At 40.1% G+C, this 21007-nt stretch overlaps 1 protein-coding gene across 1 annotated transcript in view; it reads right to left on the bottom strand.

Annotated features, from left to right (window-relative positions):
* nalcn (sodium leak channel, non-selective) overlaps window positions 1–21007 on the bottom strand; it is a 211259-nt gene that overhangs the window by 55411 nt on the left and 134841 nt on the right. The window contains exons 16-18 of the mRNA XM_007887033.2: window positions 3636–3772; window positions 3091–3229; window positions 180–253 (exon numbers count right to left, since the gene is read on the bottom strand). Coding sequence (XP_007885224.1) covers window positions 180–253; window positions 3091–3229; window positions 3636–3772 — 350 coding nt within the window. The remainder of the gene's footprint in view (window positions 1–179; window positions 254–3090; window positions 3230–3635; window positions 3773–21007) is intronic.

Raw genomic sequence — 21007 nt, 5'->3', positions numbered from 1 at the left:
ATTTGAAGAAATATAAAGTATAAACCACGCTTCTCTCTCCACATCTCTTTGCTCCCGTCAGTATAAACACAGCATTAGTTTTAAAGATTTCTGAAATAGCTAGGTAGGGTAAATTTGCTATGTATGTACACATGGCAAACCCATTAAAATAAATATTCCTTAGCATACTTAAGTCATACCTAAGAATTTTATTAAGAGCATTTTCCTTTTCAAGAAGATTTCGGGCACGAATGCTGGAAACTGATCTTCGCAACTGAAAATAACCAGAAGGATTAACGAGTCAGTAAAACATGGATGGTCAGCTACACGTTGCTCTGCCTTGCTGGTAGCAATGATATAGCAATTTCTAATGGAATTCCTTAATAAGGAATTTGAAAGAGGACCCCCTCTGGTAACTGGGACCTTGACCTATACTTCTTCACACTGAAGCTTGGCTCAATCTGCAGATATCACCAGAAGTGAAATAAAAAGTTCACAGTGGTTGTAACCCATAATATCACCGGAGGGCCAGCTGACAAAATTGCTTCCTTGCCAGACCTGGAGCAGTTAAATAATGTATTTCTGTTATTGCATTTGGAAGCTGTATAAATCAGTGCACACGCATACTGCTCCCACATCAAAGTAGCTTGATTTTACTGGGAATAATAATAATCCTTGCATTTGTTACTGCACCTCATCACATTGCCAAGAATGTCTTGAAGCACTTCACAGGATAACCTGTAAAGTGGATTGACTGTGCATTTTGTGGGTGAAATGCGGCAGCCAGTTTGCGCACAGCAGTGTCCCACAAACAGCCATGGAGTGAGTGACCAATTTTATTTAGAGGATTTGTTGGCCAGGACACTGAGAGAAACTCCCTTCTCTTTTTGAAGAGTGCCATTTATATACTGATAATATATAAACTATTAGTATTATGTCAAATAGTGCTATGGGATTTTTAATGTCCACATAAACAAGCAGATGGGACCTCAATTTAATGTCTAATCTGAAGGACGGCACCTCTAACAATGAAACACATCCCAAGCACTGCACTGGAGTTTCATCTTAGACTATGGGAGTCCAAGTCCCAATATGATGCTTGAACCTGCAATCTTCTGACTCAGAGGCAAGAGTGTTACCAACTGAGTCAGGCTGACACCATTAGAGCCGTATAATGTAATAATTTGTCTGATGTTAATCAAATTTGCAGCCCTGCTTAACAAAAGATTAAGCAGCGCTCCGGCACTTGAAATCTGGAATGAAGAGACAGGTGAATGCTCCACTGAGAAAGCAGGATGGGTTGATGGACAGCAGATGGCCCAATGGGAGCTCGGGGCACGTTGATGGACAGGCTACATTGTGCCCTGTTGACAGATGCCAAATAAGATCCCTCCTGCTTTGCTTATTGGCTGAATTACCACACATATCCCTTCAGTGCTACTGGCTCCGTTGCTCGTCTGCAGGCATTGAACACCAAAGGAACAAATTTTACCATACTGAAAACTTCAGGAGAGCACAAAATAAGAGAGCCATTATTACAAGGTATGAATACTAATAATCCTTGCATTTGTGCCTTATTAATCCGTGCCTTATCACGTCATTGAAATGTCTCAAAGTGCTTCACAGAATATACTGTAAAGTGAATTGACTGTATATTTTGTAGGTGCAACGCCAATTGCGCCCAGAAGTGTCCCACAAAGTCGTGGATTGAAGTGATCAATTCATAATTATTATTTTTTAAGGGATTATTACCCAGAAAAGCGATCCGCTAATCGACTTAACAACTGGATTCCTATTTACTGTTGGCCAACAGAGGTGTGTGGAGTAAGGAACTTGCCCAACTTTTTGCCCTGCCAGGAATCAAGTCCAGGTCTCTCGCTTGTGAGGCGAGTGCGCTAACCTGCGGAGTCCTGTAGCTCAGTGGTAAGAGCACTTGCTTTACAAGTGACAGACCTGAGTTCAATTCCAGGCAGGGCGAAACCTTGGGCAAGTTTCCTTACTCCACACGCCTAATAATAATCCCTCCAAAACCAAAAAACAACAATAATAAATTGGTCATTTTCAATCTACGACTGTTTGTGGGACTTTGCTGTGTGCAATTGGCTGCCACGTTCGCCCCCAAATATACAGTTAATTCACTTTACAGTGTGTTCTGTGAAGTGCTTTGGGACGTCCTCCCAACGTGAAAAGCGCTATATCAAATGCAAGGATTATTATTATTATTATAACCACTGAGCTTCAGAACTCCACCAATTCTTCTGTAAAATAACATTGAAATATCATCAAATAACTATGCTTTACAGGTCCTTCATCTCAGTTTTGTAAAGAACTTAGACTTTCTCCCAATGTGAAAGGTGCTCATTAAGTGTAAATTGTTGCAGTTGTTGAAAGCAACTGTGAAGAATCGGAAAACTATGACTCCAAATATTTCCAGTGCATGCACTGAATAGATTCCTAGAATAACCAACATTTTAATTGAGAAAGTTGGGAGTTCATCAATAGTGGTGATGAATACAAACAGCCAATTCTCCACAATTTTTAACATACTGCTATCTGGAAAATCACTCCTTTCTCTTAAAATACTGCTCCCACATCAAGGTAGCTTGATTTTATTGGGAATAATAATAATAATCCTTGCATTTGTTACTGCACCTTATTACATCATCAAGGTTCAGGGGGCGTTAGTGGCAATCAATAGGTCCAATTTGGGACTGTAGAATCCTTTTGTGTAAAGCATCTTGGGATACACAGCAGTTGAGTGAAAATATATGTTTTGTTCAGAACATCTCTACTGTACCAACACTTCTGTCATCTATGAACAAAAGTATACTGGGCTCATCCTAGTTTGATTCTTTGAAACATATCTTCAGTCACATTAGTATCTTTTTTATTGATGATTCCCTTTCTAATTCAATAAGGCACATGAAATATTCATCAATTTCAAATGTATGAAATGTTCAAAGGGATCAATCAAAGAATCAGTCCATTATTAATGGTTATAAATTAAGGATCAACTATTTTGCAATGACGTTGACTGCACTTTCTGACTGACGTATGTTGAAATCATTCACATCTCTCTAACAATGTTATTAATAATATTTGAATTAGTACCTTTTGATCAATATATTTATCTTCAATACAGGACCTTTTTGAATGGTCACATGACGAGGAGGAGGCTGATGGCAGTCTGCGGAGCAAACAACTTGTGTCCTGCTGCTGACGGTCAATAAACTGCTTCATAAAGCTTTCCCTTAAATAAAAAAAATCCAATTTAGTCAGACTGAAAGACATTGAGAAAGCTAAATTATGCGGAGTACTGAATTTAATTTAGGACAAGAAATTATATTTTATTAAGGCAATTTTCTCTTTGTATAGTATGCATTACAAGTGAAGGACTAATTCAAAATCCAAAATTGCATTTCAAATGCTAGTTTCAAACTTAATATAAAAATAAACTAATATTCAAATAAGTTTCAAATTGCATTAGGAGCACAGCATGAAATATGGAAATTTAGAGTTTCTTGCAAACTATGTTCTGCTAAACTAAACATGTTGGTGCCTGTATCTTTAATTGCAACCATCACAAGCACAGCTTACTTCTCACCTATTACCACACATAATTTCAGAAACTTTGTATTCTGATTGAAGCCACCTACCTTATTCTGGGAACTGAAAAATCTGATGGCAGTTTGGATATTTTCACCATTTGTGGTCTGTTTGGGAATTTTTCAAAGATGCGCAACCGAAGTGGAAGTTTTTCTTTGGTATCAGCATTTGCTTCGCTTTGCTTAAGCTTACGAAAATGAAATGAATACATTATAAATTACAGAATGTTTTTATTTCTTAAAATATTACAATAACATTTTTGTGCAGAGTTAACAAAAAATGTTTGTTTATCTGCATAATATATAAAAGGCAATATGAACCTAAAGGATTAAGATTACGCTGAATAGCCAGGCTGTAAATTGTGAAATATTCAGAAGATGGCAGCAGAGAATTACACATCACAGCAGATAACACCAAACAAAGTATGTTTGTAATAGTTATCAGAATCAGTAAGGATCCTGGTTATTTCCCAAACATGTAAAAGAAGTACTTAAAAATAAAATAAATATAAATAAATACTAACTGCAAAAACAGACATGCAAACTGAAGAATCAAAAGTTTACCCAAGAGCATACAACAAAACAACAAAATTACATTTGTAAAGCGCCTTTCACATTGGGAGCATGTCCCAAGGTGCTGCCAGTCGGGGATCAAAGCCCAAATGTGGTGGGGAATGGTTCGTTTGAGGTAAGGCAGAGAGATAGGCGGGTGGCTGAAGGCACGGTCGTAAAGGAGGGTCTTGAGTCGTGGCTTGAAGGAATCAAAGGAGGGAGCAAGGCGAAGGGATTGTGGGATGGAGTTCCAAAGAGTGAAGGCAGAGAGGCTAAAAGCCTGGCACCTGATGGTAGGGCGGGTCAGGCGGAAGACATGGAGCAAGCTGGAGCCTGCTGAATGGAGGGAGCGGACAGGTTGATAGTGGGTCAGCAGGTCAGAGATGTCGAAGGGGGCAAGGCCATGGAGGGCCTTGACAGTGAGGATGAGGATTTTGAATTCTATCTTCCGAGGGATGTGGAGCAGGAGATTTTCTTGGAGAAGGACGATTTAGCGGAGGCGAGGGCGGAGCGGTACTTTTTGATGTGGTCCAGCCAGATCTGCCGGTGGTCCTTTAAATCAGATTTGAGCCAGGTGTGTTTGGCGGCCCACACCTGACCCTTGAGGAAGTGGAGGTGACTGATGTACCAGCGTGAGGTTTGTGAGTACGAGGTGGTTCGGTAGGTGAGGGGAGCAAGGACATCAAGAGTGGTCGAGAGGGAGTGTGGAGTACAGTGAGTGAGGAGGATAAATCAGTGCGGGAGATCGGCCAGAGGGGGAGGATTTCAGATGACTCCAGGGTAGCGGAGAAGGATTGCGGGGAGATTTTTTTCCAGGGGCAGTAGGAGATGGGTGGCGGTGGGGAGAGGGATTGAAGAGTTAAAAGAGATGAAATGGTGATTGGAGATGGCTTTGTCGGTGATGTCCGAGACACAGAGGCCTCGGGTAATCACCAGGTCGAGTGGTTGGCCATGAATGTGGGTGCCAGAGTGGATGTGGAGGGAGAGGTTGTGAGAGGAGAGGAGAGAGGAAAAGTCCGAGGAGATAGAGCAGGAGAGGATGAAGTGAAGGTTGACAGCGCCGAGGTTGAGGAGGCGTTCAGAACAGAGGCACAGGGAAGCCAGGAGGGTGGAGATGTCAGAGATGAAGATGGGAGAGGGTTTGGGGGTGTGATAAATTAGGAGAATTTTTAGGAAAAAACAGGAGGGATGGATACAAGATAATATATTGGTGATGATTTGATGGGAAATCCCATTCCAATGACAATGACTTACATTTGATAAGATAGAGGCCTTTGAGAACAAAAACATTGATTATCATTTTTTATGACCAGTGTTTGGTAGAACACACACCATTTACATCCTCTTTTGTTACTTATCTGAATATATCAATAATCTAACTTAATGGTGAATAAATTTGAAGTTCCCTTGACCGCAAAGTTAATAACCTGTGAGAGATTTACCATCTTCAGTTGCTAATACTGATCTTGCCATGATTGTACAACTTCCAATCTCTGCTGGAAAAGTTGTAAAAATCATATTTTACCCTTACCCCCTGCCTCACATCAATTTACTCGAGGTTAAAAAGTGTTTGTGCCCTTGTAGTCAGGTGCATTGTCATTGATTTTATTGCAGTGGATCTGGGTGGATTGGGTACACAAGGCACAATAAAGATGTGCCCCCAAATCATCCAACCATTTATTTGTCAAAGGAAACTAATACATTATACAGTACTGCGTTTATACTGCTGGAAACAAAGCCATTTTACTTCCAACAATGTTAAACAGGAAGCCTGATTTATACTGTATGTAAAAAAATTGTATTCTCATAAAAATATGAGAAGCTAGTATCTAAAAAGACCAAAGGCTGGTTTAAAACTAACAAAGAATAAAAACACTTGATTATACATGTATATACAGCCCCTTCCCACCCTCCACGTCCAACCACCCGCCCCACTGAGAAGGGGCAAAGGGTACTCTGGACATTCTTGTCTCACTTCAAGGGCATCAAGGCCCCAACACAGCTTAAGCTTGTAGTTTATAAGACCTCGGCCCAAACAGTTCCCATTCATTATTCTGAGCTCCTGAGAATACAACAGAGAGGCTTCCTCTGGCCCATTTATAAAGTCCAAAGCAATGAGGTGGTAAAACAGGGGAAGTGGCTGCAAGAAAGGAGGGCTCCAGACTACACTGACTTGTCACTGAGCACCTTGGAGGCAGAGTCGGCTTCACAGAAGGCACGTCTATTTGCCAAGCTGTCTATTTGCATGAGGACCTGAATTAATAATAATCCTTGCATTTGATACAGCCTTTTATCATGTCTTCGAGACATCTCAAAGCCCTGCACAGAATATACTGTAAAGTGAATTGACTACATATTTTGTGGGCGAAACACGGTAGCGAATTGCGCACAGCAGTGTCCCACAAACAGTCGTGGATTGAAGTGACTATTTTTTTATTAAATCAAGCAATCAAGTTCTGATGAAAGGTCATCGACCTGAAAGGTTAACTAATTTTCCTCTATCCATAGATGCTGCCTGACCTGTTATGTGTTCCCAGCGACTTCTGTTATTATTTCAGATTTCCAGCATCTGCAGTATTTTGCCTCAAGCAACTGATGTTGCCTGGTATGTGGCTTTGGACTTGTGCATTGAGGACATCAAGATGTCCAGCACCTCACAAGTTGTCCTGTAAAGATCCTCCTACCATGATGAAGGTGGATTTACATCAGATAACTGAGAAGAAACTTTGAGGCTTGAGACGACAGTTGTTGTAAGTATTTATCCAGAGATCGGGTTTGTGAAATCATATATATCCAGTATTTGGAATCCATCTTAATTGTTATGTGAGGTAAGCAGTTGCTCAAGATACACACTTCCAAATGGTGAAACCATCACTCAATGGATAGGGATGTACGTCCAAGCTGTGGGCAGGAAGATGGCAATCTTGTCAGGATCCTAGCACCGAGTGAGGGCTCAAACCTTCGTCAGATGTCAAATGACCTTTGTGAGATTTCAGATGCACAACGAGTGACTATCCTCCTGGAGGCGGGGGTGGGCGGAGGTAAGTCGGGTCTCCTTGAAGCTGAACTGGCTCCAAGGTAGCATGCTGGGTAACATAATGTCAGAATCAAGCCAACCCTCTACGGCGATCTTGGTAATCCAATTCCTGAGCCAAGTGGGTCAGCAATGCTCCAGTACCCTGCCGATGACAGACCAGCCAGCCTGGCTCATCGGCATGACTTGGAGGGGCCAACTGGTCACAACGGGCAGGGATTCTTCCCCTCAGCTCCTGTTAACTGCCCAAGCAAAAGTTTAACGAGCGGTACTAGCTGTTTAAGCAGTGGGAAGTTTGCCGGACAGTACTTTCAATGAAAGCTATGTGGTTTTAGCTTATTAATTTCCAGCAGTACCCCAACCTCCGCACTAGGGTCCCCAAACGTTGGCTCTTGTGAACCTTGCATGAGGTGAGCAGAATATATCTCTCCAGGAACGAAGTGCACATTCTATTCCAAACACGAGAATTTCCATGTGTAGGTGGCATGGATGGAACCGTCAGTTTGGTTTGAATAGTGATTGGTTCCTTGTGTGTCAGCCACCCGGTTAACCTAAAAAAATCCCTGCATACAATGCAAGTTGTGCATATGTACTTAAGCAGGTAAACAGCATTCCTTCATTGACTAAAGAGTCTTCCTCTGCTCAACTCTTTTAGTTTGAATGAAATGTCTTACCCAAAATGTTATATTTCATATGTTCATTGATTTCCATCATTTTCTATCTTTATCTTTATTATGTTGGCAGGCTGTCTAATTTGGACATCATAGTGATCCTTTTCAATACAATCCATTTTCAAAGCTCTCCAAATAGATAGCTAAACATGTGGTAAGATCTAATATTGTTCTTGAGAAATACCTTGATAGTTAGTTGAAAGCTAGTTATTCAGAGATATAGAAGATTAAAAATGGTTTACATTCCTTTTCTGCATTTCTCCATATTACAATGCAAATATTAAAAATATTCTAAAATACAGATTTACTCTTACAAATGTCTTGCTCTGGTATTAGATGAAACCTTCTAACACTATTTTTGGATTGGGGCTTTCAAACTAATTAAGATAAGGATTGTGCTGCAATACATTAAATCCCCCCACAGATTGCAAATTGTCACAGTTTTGCAATTGGTGNTTTTTCTTTAGAAATATACATTATCTCAGACCATAAAATTATAGAATTTGTAAGACAAAAAGCAAATAAAATGTATCATTTATAAAGTATGGGTCATTATACTGGACCTGACATGTACCATTCTGACTGTGTATACATACTGATCCCCCTCTTCAATTTCTTGGTTACATAAATATTTAAAATATATTCAATATATTTTACAATCAGCAACTTTACTGCATTTCAGAAACCAGATATAGAGCCCGTCACGATGACACAGTCTTGCAGAACAAAGATTTATATTTTATTGATTCTGACCACTGTAATACTTTTTGCTGGAGCGCCTTCTTAAAACAGATTTCCACAATGCGCACACCCTCTTTGAAAATTACTGCCCTAACAGAGATCCAGATATATGGTTTTGAAATATCACAAATCATTAATATTTTCATTTCATCAACACTAGGTCTGGCAGCAACTACCTCTGTGAATGATACATCCACATGCAAGTTTTTTGAGAGCTAAGAGTCAGCTAAAAATATTTTGAAGAACCCTTGTTTTAACATTAATAGTTGATTAATAAAAATGTTTTGTTTTCAAATTAAAATATAGCACAATAGAAAGTGTGATGCCACATTTTCATTCAACTGTGGCTCAGTTGGAGTCAGAAGGTTCAAGCTACAGATTGGGACTTGGAACTCAGTCTATCTGCTTGTTCAGGTGGACATTAAACATCCCAAAAATTGCACTATTCAAAAAAAAGGTAATTTCTCCCTGGCCAATGTGTCCCCCTTCAATCTTGGCTGTTTGTGGGACATTGCTATGGGCAACTTGGCTGCTGTGTTTACTGGAATTCAGAAAGTATTAGTAATTGACAAAAAAAATTCATAGACCATTTCTAATAATGCACTTTTGGAGCTGATTCACAAGATTGAAATGTTGTATGAATCAAAACCAAAGTAATTATTCAGAAATCCAGAAGAACCAAACCACTTTTAATACTGCACTAAGGTTCAGATTGTAGTGAAAAGGAAGATTGAGGGAGTTAAGAATTTCTGGAATCTTGGGTATTTATAGGAAAGAGAAGGAAATGGAACAATAGACGGATTTTTTGCGATGGTGAGGTGGACAAGAGAGGAAAATATCAGAAGACACATTGGAAGCATGCAAGGAACAAAAAAGAAAGTTTAGAGAAGCAATGAAGTAATATTGATAAGATAAACAGGAAAGATTGGGATGGAAAGAGTTTAGAAAAGGATCATTTTTCATATGGCAAATTGTTTTGTGTATTCTGTCCAAGGACACAAGGGAGTTGCTAACAGAGACTTCCTGTAGGCTTTCCATTTAAGTGTCTGATAATTTCAGAGTCAACAATTTTGTACAAGGGGAAAGTATTTATAATAATAATCCTTGCATTTGATATAGCGCCTTATCACGTTTTTGAGACGTCTCAAAGCGCTTCACAGAAAATACTGTAAAGTGAATTGATTGTATACTTTGCGGACGAAACCCTACCAAATTCATATTTGGTACGAATTAAAAACTGCATTTTGGAGATAGTTTTATCAGTGAAGGAAATAAGAACATTCGAGAACAGAGAAAATAGTGAGCCAAGAATGGTGGTAGAATAAAGATTAAAAATGGAATGAAGATTAAGAATGGACATAACACCATGATTAAATTCTAATTTGTTCATTTTGTAGGCACCACTCATCCCTAACAAAGCATTGATTAACGGTAAACAGAACAGAGAGCCAGATTTCAGTCTCTAGGCTCTGACACGAATTTTAGTGAATGCACACTGAATGATCATCATAATTTATTTCTCTTTAAATTAAATCATGCTCATCAACGGTTAGCCTACAAATCACAGATTTATGTTCTCTATTCAAATTGATTTCCCAGTGTTTACTAAGCTAAACGTTAATCACCTTAAAATAGCAATATACACTTGAAGAAAGAATCCAGTGGGAAATATTACGTCTTGAATTCAAATACAAAGCATTAAGAAACGTACATCACTAGCATTCTATAAAAATAACTAGTTGTGCCATTAACATATATTAAGCTATTGCAGGTGCTTCTCTTTGTGAATTACTATTAATTGGGGTACTAAGTGCCTTATGATTTGGAAATATGAAGAGACATGCATCGGTGGGTACCTCTCTCAAAAGCGTGCATAATCTCACCGGTTAATTAAAATAATTTAGTATCTTTGAAGTTGATCTGTGACATTTCTAGGAAAGCAGTGAATATGATAATTAAACCTTGTGGAAATCAGGCAGCCAGACACAATGTAGAACTGAAACACTTTGCACAGTATTATAAATCACTGCAGCATCCCTGCCCAATCAGGAGCTCCATTTTCTGCCCTCCTACGACACACTCAATGAGTGGAGAAGTCTTTGGAATGTGCATCCGTAGCAAGAGCATGATCTGTTTCTATGGCAACTCTCTTTCAATTCTCCGGGCCCATTTTAAGACATTTTACAGTGAGATTAAGAAATACTTCCATCTTAAGAGTGCCTTTGCAAGACTCCAATGTACCAGAACTGCTCAAGATTCTTGCCTTTCCAATCTTAAGGTAGATAAATGTGCACCCACATAAATATTTTAATCATTTAATTTGTATCACAAAACAATTTTATATGGATTTAATAAATTTCAATTAATATTATAAGGAAATGACCATGTCAGATAAAGGAACATAATCAAAGCGTTTATACGGATGGGAAAAAAAGCAGGTGTGTCAAAGATACCACTTGATAATAGAATTGATGATTGCATTAGTTTAACTGTCTCTTCGTACATCTGCTGAACAAATCTAAAATATACCTTGACGTTCAATGTGATCACTGAAGTTGAAAAAGCACTTGTCAGAAAAACAGCAGTGGGAACAGTGCTTTGATAATAGAAAATGCTTCTGGAATAATAAAGTGCATCTCTTACAGGTTATCCCATGTACCAGGACACCAACCCTCAAACTGTTTTAGAGCCAAGTTTCTGAGGGTTGACACTATGACATAGACGACGTTCCGTGGAGAAATCACATTTTATGCCTTGAGGTGTTTTTTCCAATCTCATGTGGCCATTCCTACAGTTGTTTTCCAGTGGGAGCTTTTTCTAGTCCATTATCCTCTTTTGATATTTCTCATCACAGTGTGTGATATTTTTGATTAAATATCTCAGATGAACAGCTGTATCTCCAGCACACTGATTTCATTCAACAGCTACACACTTTTTTTGTCAAGCCTCCAAATAATGCTCACTTAGGCTTATTAAGAAATCAATCACTAGAAGCAAAATGGAAGATTACTTGGATGAAGATAATCTTGTAATTGACAACTGACATGGTTTTAAGCTAGGTAGATGGTATCTACCTAAACTCATACAATACAAAATAAAAATTACATTTGTATAGCGCTTTTCACATGGGAAGGACATCCAAAGGTGGTGGATAGGTATTTATCATAAATATTTGCAATGAAGTGACAGCCTAATTTGAGACTAGGGAGCTTTTGAGGTAATGTACCAAAGCTCCCACAAGGCCCCTGACAAAGCAAAATAAACTACTTTAAAAACTAATGTCACTGGATGATACTAGGTACTGTTTACAGTATAATTGCAATACAATTTACATTTATATAGTGCCTTTCACATCAGGGCAATGTTTCAAAGTGTTTACACTGTGGGCTTGCTCCCGAGCTGGGGGTGGGTGCAGAGAGGGTGGTGGCAGAAGGGGTGGGGAGGGAAAAGATGACTAAAAGCGCAGTCAAAGAGTAAGTAAGACATAGTTTAATGACAGGCTAAGGGGAATGAAGTTTCCTACCAAAACTTTTTTTTAAAAAACTTTCATGGATGTTTTTGATATAAGTTAATAGGAGTAAGTCCGAATTTGATGGAAGATACCAGTCATGACTCATTAACAGCAGGAGTTTGTAAAGCTGATGCATTTCATAGTTAAATAAAAGTATACTGTGCATACCACTGCAAAGGTAGCCAACAGATAAATAAAGACCTCAGGGGCTGGATGAACACAAACTTCCTTCAGCTGAACGTTGACAAGATGGAAACCATACGCTTCGGCTCTCGTCAACGTCTAAAATCTTATGGTTCTCATCTCCTCCACCTACCCGACCTCCCCCTAAAACTCTCCGAACCCGTACGCAACCTAAGCGTCAGGTTTGACCTCCAATTATCCTTCCTCCCCCACATCCGGTCCCTCACCAGCACCGCCTTTTTCCACCTCCGTCGCATCGCCGTCTCTGCCAATACCTCTCCCCAAAAGCCGCTGAAACTCTGGTCCATGCCTTTCTCACCTCTCGGCTGGACTATTCTAACGCCCTCCTCGCCGGTCTCCTATCCACTACCATCCATAAAATCCAAATCATTCAACACTCTGATGCCCGCATTCTCACCCGCACCAAACTCCGCTCCCCGATCACCCCAGTCCTTGCCAGACTGCACTGGCTGCCTATCCCAGAGAGGATCGACTTCAAGATCCTCACCCTCGTATTCAAGTCCCTGCACTTCCTTGCACCCCCCTACCTCTCTGACCTCCTCTCTCCTCAAAACAGACCCGTTGCCTTCGTTCCTCAGGGTCTGGCCTCCACCTTGTCCCCCAAGTCCTCCGCTCCACCCTTGGCGGCCGTGCCTTCAGCCACTATGCCCCGAGGCTCTGGAACTGCCTTCCTCACTCCCTTCGTCTCGCTCCCTCCCTTCCCATTTTCAGGTCTCTGCTGAAGACCTTTCTTTTCGACCGCGCCTTTGGTCACCTTCCACCCCCTCCCCCTGGCTCGGTCCTGGGATCTGAAACTGTAAAGTGCTCTGAGCCGCCGTCCGGCATGAAGGGCGCTATATAAATCCAAATTGTTGTTGTTGTTGTGAAACAAGTCTGAGTACAACCAATTCAGTTTCAAATGGAAGATGGTGTGTTGAACACCAGCTTGGTCATTTGGATGAGAGCTACTTTTTTAGCTTTAGCTTCACGGGCACTCAAAATTTTTACATATAATGAAAAAATGGAAACTCAATCCTGAAGAAAATCCAATTGTCATGCTAGTAAGGTGGGTGTGATGTCTGAGAATAGTCTTAGCTGTGAGAGACCAGCTGCTGGAACCTTTCTGCTCAAATCTGAAGATATTTAACTGAGCTTCAGCTACTTCACGGTTTACACTGGCTTAATGCAATAGCAAAGAAATCAGTTTTTGACATGATCCCTCCAACAAGCAAATAATAAAAGCCAGGAAGAATACCATACTGTAGGGAATGGCAGTATTAATGGACTCATGATTATTCATGGATTACACTTAGCACTGCAAAGTCATGATGAATGTCAACAACATCTAAACAAACACTCTAATACTACTGGCCTACATTGTTGCTAAAATACTTGAAGCCACTGCTTTACATTAGGAACAACTACTTATTTATGTCTTATCAGTGCTAAGGCAAATGTCAGTAAAGTCAGTTGCTTAGCAGCCTGGCTGACAATAAACCAGGTTTGGTCATAGCAAATGGACAACACTTACTTGAACCATATTTGAAGAAATAGCACCATTTTCCTTTAGCACAGTTTCACTTTCATTTTTTCCTTTGGTATCATTATAATGCTATGGTTTGGTCCCATAAACTTAAGACCCTGCATTATAATGGGGCACGCAAAAAAAAAGCGCCATTTAGCACTTCCAGTCATCAGGTTGCTACTGATATCGCTTGCTGTACATTGCACAAAGGTGGGCTATGCAAAGGAAGCGCAGCTGATGTCACTTTCTGTGCACTCTGCATATGTGATATACACAGGAAGTGGTTCTGGCGTCACCTCCTGCATGCTGTACTGGAAGCTAGGAGTGTTCTGCACTTCCAGTATACTATAGGTTCCACAGGGATGCCAACTTTTGGCTGGACTATCAAACACAGAGTAGCATTACTATCATAGGTGTTGATTCATAAATGTGACCGGAGACTCTTTCCCTAATTTTTAGAGAAATCTACAAATGCATATTCTACCACAGCCACATCTTCTCTACCAGCTCTTCAATTATCATACAGACAACCTACCCATTCCAGTGTTAGGCAGCATGCATTTATTATTTTAGTTACTTTGGTAGGAACTAACTGTAGTTCCTCCCAATCTCTTGGGACATCTAAAGAATGATTTCAAAAAGGTAAATATGTCATTTATCATTATTCTTGTTGCAGCAAGTCCCAAGTTAAATGTGAGGACATTCTCCATTTGGATGCTGCAGGGGAGTTCAAAGCCACAGCATTAGGCACCCCAGAAGTTGTCCATCTAAATAGATGGACTTCAAATTTCCCTATCACATTGCAACACACAGATTTGAGTGTTGCTGGAATATTTAGCAATCCAGTATAGATCTCTGAACATTTAGGAATTGCAGTTTATATGCAGAATCAGGTTTTGAGTCAGTGCCTGTATGTACCTTGCACTCCTTTAGTTGTCGAAGAAAAATTGTCTCCCTCTCTGCTTTTGGATGTGTTTGACAAATAGATGAATCTTGTGACTTTATTGTCACCTAGTCTAAGCTATGGCAACCTGAAGTCTGGCTAATACTAATTATGATCCATGCAGTTGTGTGAAATTATCATTTAAAATAGCAGTTTTTGACAATGGTAAATTTCCCTCGTCGAGCAATCTTGTTTTCCTAATTTCATGAATAGTAAATCTCTACCCAAAGTTATGTGATTGGTTCTTTAGTAAAATGCAGCCTGACCAGGAAAGAAATTGTACTATTAAATAGTTAGTTTGTGTACCATTGATTGAGCAGAAATTTCCATCTAAAAATAACTGTTAACTATGAGCTTAATTGTGCCTAGATGCATATTTTCTTAAATTGGACTATTTCCTGGGTTGGAGAAATGGTCTTTTCTATGTCTACATTTTATGCATCGAACTCAATTCTACAATGCATTGTACCTTGTACATTCTATCAGTCCACAAATGCGTCCAATCTGTGGAGAATTTATAGTTACAATTATAATAATGATCCCACCACCATAATACCAAGATCTTGGTTATAACAAATACTGAAGGCTGCATTCCCAATTAGAAAAGCAGATAAACAATAGAGATTTCAACTGTAACACAACAAATGAATCAATGACCAGCAAGCTTCTGCTTTGTAGTAACCTGACAATAGCAATGTAACTGGTAAATAAAATACCTATACAGTTTACATTTATATAGCATCTTTCACATCAAGAGTTCATGTAAAAACACTTCACAGTTCTGGATGGGCACCTGAGGTGGGGTTGACCCTGAGCGAATACCCATTTGGATATTTTCTAGTTGATAAACCCCTTCTCACATCATATGATGTACATGGTGAAAAACAGACAACAAACAAGCACAGTGTATAACACAATAAGATAAACTGTAAACGTGCTATGTTCAGTGTAATTCAGAATCAAACAAGTGCAGTAAAAGCAACATCAATTACGCATTAAGTCAATATGCAAACTGCAATATAAAACCATAAATTCTGAATTACACATCCTAGATCAGTTGCCTTATATTGGCATAACATGTTCATGATATTAACTGCCACGTACAGAACCAGAACAACAAGAAGATTACATTTGTATAGCGTCTTTCACGTCGGGAGGACGTCCCAAGGTGCTGGACAGAGTACAGCATTTCAGACCCAAGCTGGGGTTGGGGAGGTAAGGGAGAGGAGGGGAAGGTGGGTGGCCGATGGGATGGTCGAAGAGGAGGGTCTTGAGGCGGGACTTGTAGGAGGCTAAGGAGGGGGCGAGGCGGAGTGACTGGGGGATGGAATTCCAGAGGTTGGGGGCAGAGTGGCTGAAGGCTCTCTCGCCAATGGTGGGGCGGGTGGGTCGGGGGACGTGGAGCAGGCCAGAGCCGGCTGAGTAGGTGGAACGGGTGGGTTGGTAGGGGGTTAGGAGGTTGCAGAGGTAGGGTGTGGTGAGGCCATGAAGGGCTTTGTATGTGAGGACCAGGATCTTGGACTGGATCCTCTGAAGGATAGGGAGCCAGTGGAGTCGGGCGAGAGAGGGGGAGATGGGGTCATGGAGTTTGGTGCGGGAGAGGACATGGGCTGCAGAATTCTGGATTATCTGCAGCCTGTGGAGGGAGGAGTTGGGAAGGCCGATAAGCAGGGCATTTGCATAGTCGAGCCTGGAGGTGATGAAGGGATGAACAAGAGTTTCAGCGGCCTGAGGGGTGAGGTAGTAGTGGAGTCGGGCGATGTTACGGAGGTGAGGGAAGGCTTGAATGTGAGGGAGAAAAGATAGTTGAGGGTCGAACAAGACACCTCGGTTCCTGACTGGCTTGGTGAGTTGTAGTGTGCAACCATGGAGTTGATGCTGCCAGAGCCTGAGGTGCTGAGGCGCTGGCGCGAGCGAATCAGGAGGGCCTCAGTCTTGTTCACATTCAACTGCAGGAAATTTTCCCTCATCCAGGACTTGATGTCTGATAGGCAGCCTGTCAGGACAGCGGTGGTCCTGGAGTTGAGGGTGGAGGCAGAAAGATAGAGTTGAGTGTCATCCGCATACATGAGGACGTTGACCCCATGTCTGTGGATGATCTCACCAAGGGGGATCATGTAGATATTAAAGAGGAGAGGGCCAAGGACAGAGCCCTGGGAGATGCCAGGTGTGACAGTGCGGGGACTGGAGGAGAAACCGTTAGAGGCAACAAAGTGGAGACGGTGAGAGAGATAGGAATCAAACCAGGCAAGGACAGAGCCGTGAAGATTGAATAAAGCGGAGAGGCGGTGTATGAGGATGGAGTGGTTGACAGTGTCGAAGGCAGCAGAGAGGTCGAGGAGGACAAGGAGGCAGAGGGATCCCTGATCACAGATGTTCAGAATGTCATTCGTGACTTTGACCGGGGCTGTTTCCGTGCTGTGGGCAGCGCGGAAGCCGGATTGGAGGGGTTCAAAGAGGGAATGGCGAGAGAGAAAGGAGCGGAGCTGGGACGCGACGACTCGTTCCAGGACCTTGGAGAGGAATGGGAGGTTAGAGATGGGGCGGTAGCTGGAGAGGAGGGATGGATCCAGGGAAGGTTTTTTTAGGAGGTTTTTGTGTGCCAATGAATTGTCCCACACAACATTCAGTTATTTATATCGATATTTATAACTCTGAAATGAACTCCTAATTAAATATTTACACATTTGCTTTTTGAAAGACTTCAGTCATTGGCACATTATATTATCTGGAAGTCAATTTCAGATAACCTGAATCAACGAGGGAGAGAAAACCTTAATACTGTACTATAAATATGGATAGAATGTTTGTAATGTTTGTAATTTAGTGGTCATCAAGAAGATGTTCAATCACAAAAGCAACAAGATCAATATATGAATAAAACAATTGAGGCTGAATTATGGGGTCACAGCTGCAGATTGCAGTCATATTTCAGCAAAGATGCTTATTGAGCAAAAGGTGCCCTTGAATAATTGTTTCAATTATTGAATCATAATTACTACACTGCAGAAGTTTATGAAATTATTTGTTTGCTTATTTGGAAAATAAGTCAACTGCAGACTTCCTGCATAACTATTTCCATGAATTTGAAATAACATATTTATAATCAGTCAGCAACAAACTTACACAATCTCAAATAAAGACATTTAGATAATTAATTTTAAGGTAATGCGAAAGGTAAAGAATTGGAAAATCAACTATTTTACTGGAAGCTATCTGAAAACTAATCCCCTAAGCATTTTACTGAATTTGATTCATATTGCAGATACATTTATTTCTGTTATGATCTCATTTTGCTAAAAAGGTTGTTCTGCTTTGTTGAAGGGGAAAGGAGTATGTATTTTCAGTAAGAAAATACTAACCTTCATTTAGAGATTTCAGTCAAGTGGAAATAAAATAGACATCATTAAGTTAGATGATATGACTGCACAACGACTGCACAATTCCTTTATGGATTATGGATAGCTCCATAATAATAATAATCCTTGCATTTGATATGCAAGGAATATTCTGTAAAGTGAAGTAAAGTGTAAAGTGACTGCATATTTTTTGGGCAAAACACGGCACCAATTGTGCACAGCAGTGTCCCGCAAAGAATCGTGGATTCAGTAACCAAATTATTATTATTTTTTTTGAAGGAATTATTACCCCTGGAAAAGCGATCTGCCAATTGAATAACAACAGAGTTCCTATTTACTGCAAGTAAACAGAGGCTTGTGAAGTAAGGAAACTTGCCCAATATTTTGCTCTGCCAGGAATCAGACCCAGTCTCTCGCTTGCGAGGTGAGTGTTTTAACCACTGAGCTACAGGATAATATTGAACAATAATCTTTGCATTTGGTATAGCATCTTTCATGTCAGGAGGACATTGCAAAGCACTTCACAGAATATGGAGTACTGTAGCCTAGTGGTTAGAGCAATCGCCTTGCAAGCAAGAGACCTGGGTTTGATTCTCGGCAGGGCAAAATGTTGGGCAAGTTTCCTTACTCCACACACCTATTTACATAGCATTAAGTAGGAACCCCGTTGTTAGATGATTGGTGGATTTCTTTTTTGGGGATATTAATTCCTTAAAATGAATGATAAATTGGTCATTCAATCCACGACTGTTTGTGGGACACTACTGTGCGCAATTGGCTGCCGCATTTCGCCCACAAAATATACAGTCAATTCGCTTTACAGTATATTCTGTGAAGTACTTTGAGATGTCCCGAAGACGTGATCATGCTCTATATCAAATGCAAGGATTGTTATTTTTATTATTATATAATAGAAGGGCCAATGTGGCAGCCAATTTGTACACAGCAACGTCCTACAAACAGCTATGAAGTGAATGACCAACTCTATTTGGGGGATTGTTGACCAGGGCAACGGGAGAAACTACCTTCTATTTTCAAACAGTGCCATGGGATCCACCCAAACAGGCAGACGGGGACTCGGTTTAACGTCTCATCCAAAGGATGGCACTTTCAACAATGCAACCCGCCTTCCCCCACCAGCACTGCACTGGGAGCATCATTGGACTTGTTCATGTTGGAAAAAAGAAGATTGAAAGGCGACATGATTGCTATCTTTAAGATTCTAAAGGGGTTAGACAATATAGATTAAGACAGGCTGTTTCAATTAGTCCAGAATAGTAAAACCAGAGGACACAGCCTGCGATTGAAGGGGGTAAATTCAGAACAAATCTACAGAAACATTATTTCAGTGAGCAAATAGTGAACTTGCGTAACAGGCTCCCTTGGGAGATGGTTGAAGCAGGAAATATTGATTCCTTCAAATACAGATTAGATTTAGGACATAACATTATGGTATGTAGTACATAGGTAGTTCGGGACATACGTGCATGCGACTACCAGGAAGGTGGAAGGCGACCTAGATGGACCTTGGTATTTTTTCGTCTAGCATTTATTACGTTCTTTTGTCCTTATCTTAGACTATATTAGTTCCAAATCCAGACATGGAACTTGAATCCATAACCTTCTGACTCAGAAGCAAGAGCCAGGCTAACACAAATCAGAGAAGTCCTGAAATTTTCAACCAATTTCAATGGTAACTTTCTCCTTCCCCCTCCCTAACCTTCCACCCACCATCTCCTCAATTTTAGCAGATGGAGCAAAGAAAGAGTTAAATATTGACTAATTGTAGATTATCTAAAACGCCAATGTGGTCACAAAACACCATATCATTGCTTAGTCACATTCTATTTTGTATTTTTATAAGCTTTTATGCAATACTGTATTTATATAAAGATTAGTATTTTTAATGTATACTAAAAGTCTGTACATCTATAAAAAATGGGCTTTGTTGTTTTCCGTTTAGATTTATTGCTGGGAAATAAAGTTCACACATTGAATCTCTATATTTGGACCAATGTGATATTTAACTGACAGATTTACTTAGGCATGTATGTTTCAATGCTTAGTGAAGCAGGATCAGAAAGCGCTATTTATTATGCTGATTACAAAAAATAAGACCATCCATGTAGTTGTTTGATTGGCAAATAAAGGGCAATATAAAAAAAACTGTGAACACTGTACTCCATTGCCTATTCGCTACATTGTGAGTACAGATTGCTTGGCAGAAGCTCTCGAAAACGGAGTGAATCAAGGCAACCATAAGTAAAAGGATTTGCAGGTTTGTAACAATGAAACAATGGTATTTGGTTTAAAAAACAGAAAAGCCTTTGAACAAGAAATAGCGATATTGTTGAATACATACTGAAGTAAATTTTATGAAGACTTTGTCATGAGAAATCAAGGTGAAAAACATAATGAGAAAAATGTGAAACATACCACGGTAAGCAGTCATAAAACACAACATATGCTTTGTTTACACTGCTATTTCACTTCCAAGTGCTTGGGAGCAGAACAGTCTGATTTCTATTTCTAACTTGTAATCATATTTGTGGAAAGGGTTCTATGCACATGCAGTCTTAACTGTTAATGCCATAAAATGGTCCATTATGACTTCTTGGGTTGTCTTGCACCTCCTGCAATGAATGCTGAACCTATTTGAAGACTGTTTTGCCATTTTTAAACAAAGCCAAGCATTTAAAACTGTAAATTTTGATCTTATGAAGTATGAATAATTACATTTTGGAGTACAGTAGTTAAATGTTACAGGATGTTTATGCCCTTTTCTGCAAAAAGTCAATAATGTGTTAATCAGTTTTTAATGACTTATTATTCAGTGATTTAGATTTACAAATTATAGTGTTCTGATCTCTAGGCAATGCTGTGAAACATTTTTTTCCTTGAAGG

This window comes from Callorhinchus milii, unplaced genomic scaffold (assembly GCF_018977255.1).
Source record: "Callorhinchus milii isolate IMCB2004 unplaced genomic scaffold, IMCB_Cmil_1.0 Scaffold4, whole genome shotgun sequence".
Taxonomy (NCBI): Eukaryota; Metazoa; Chordata; class Chondrichthyes; order Chimaeriformes; family Callorhinchidae; genus Callorhinchus; species Callorhinchus milii.
The sequence above is the reverse complement of the archived record's forward strand: the minus strand, read 5'-3'. Positions and strand labels throughout refer to the sequence as shown.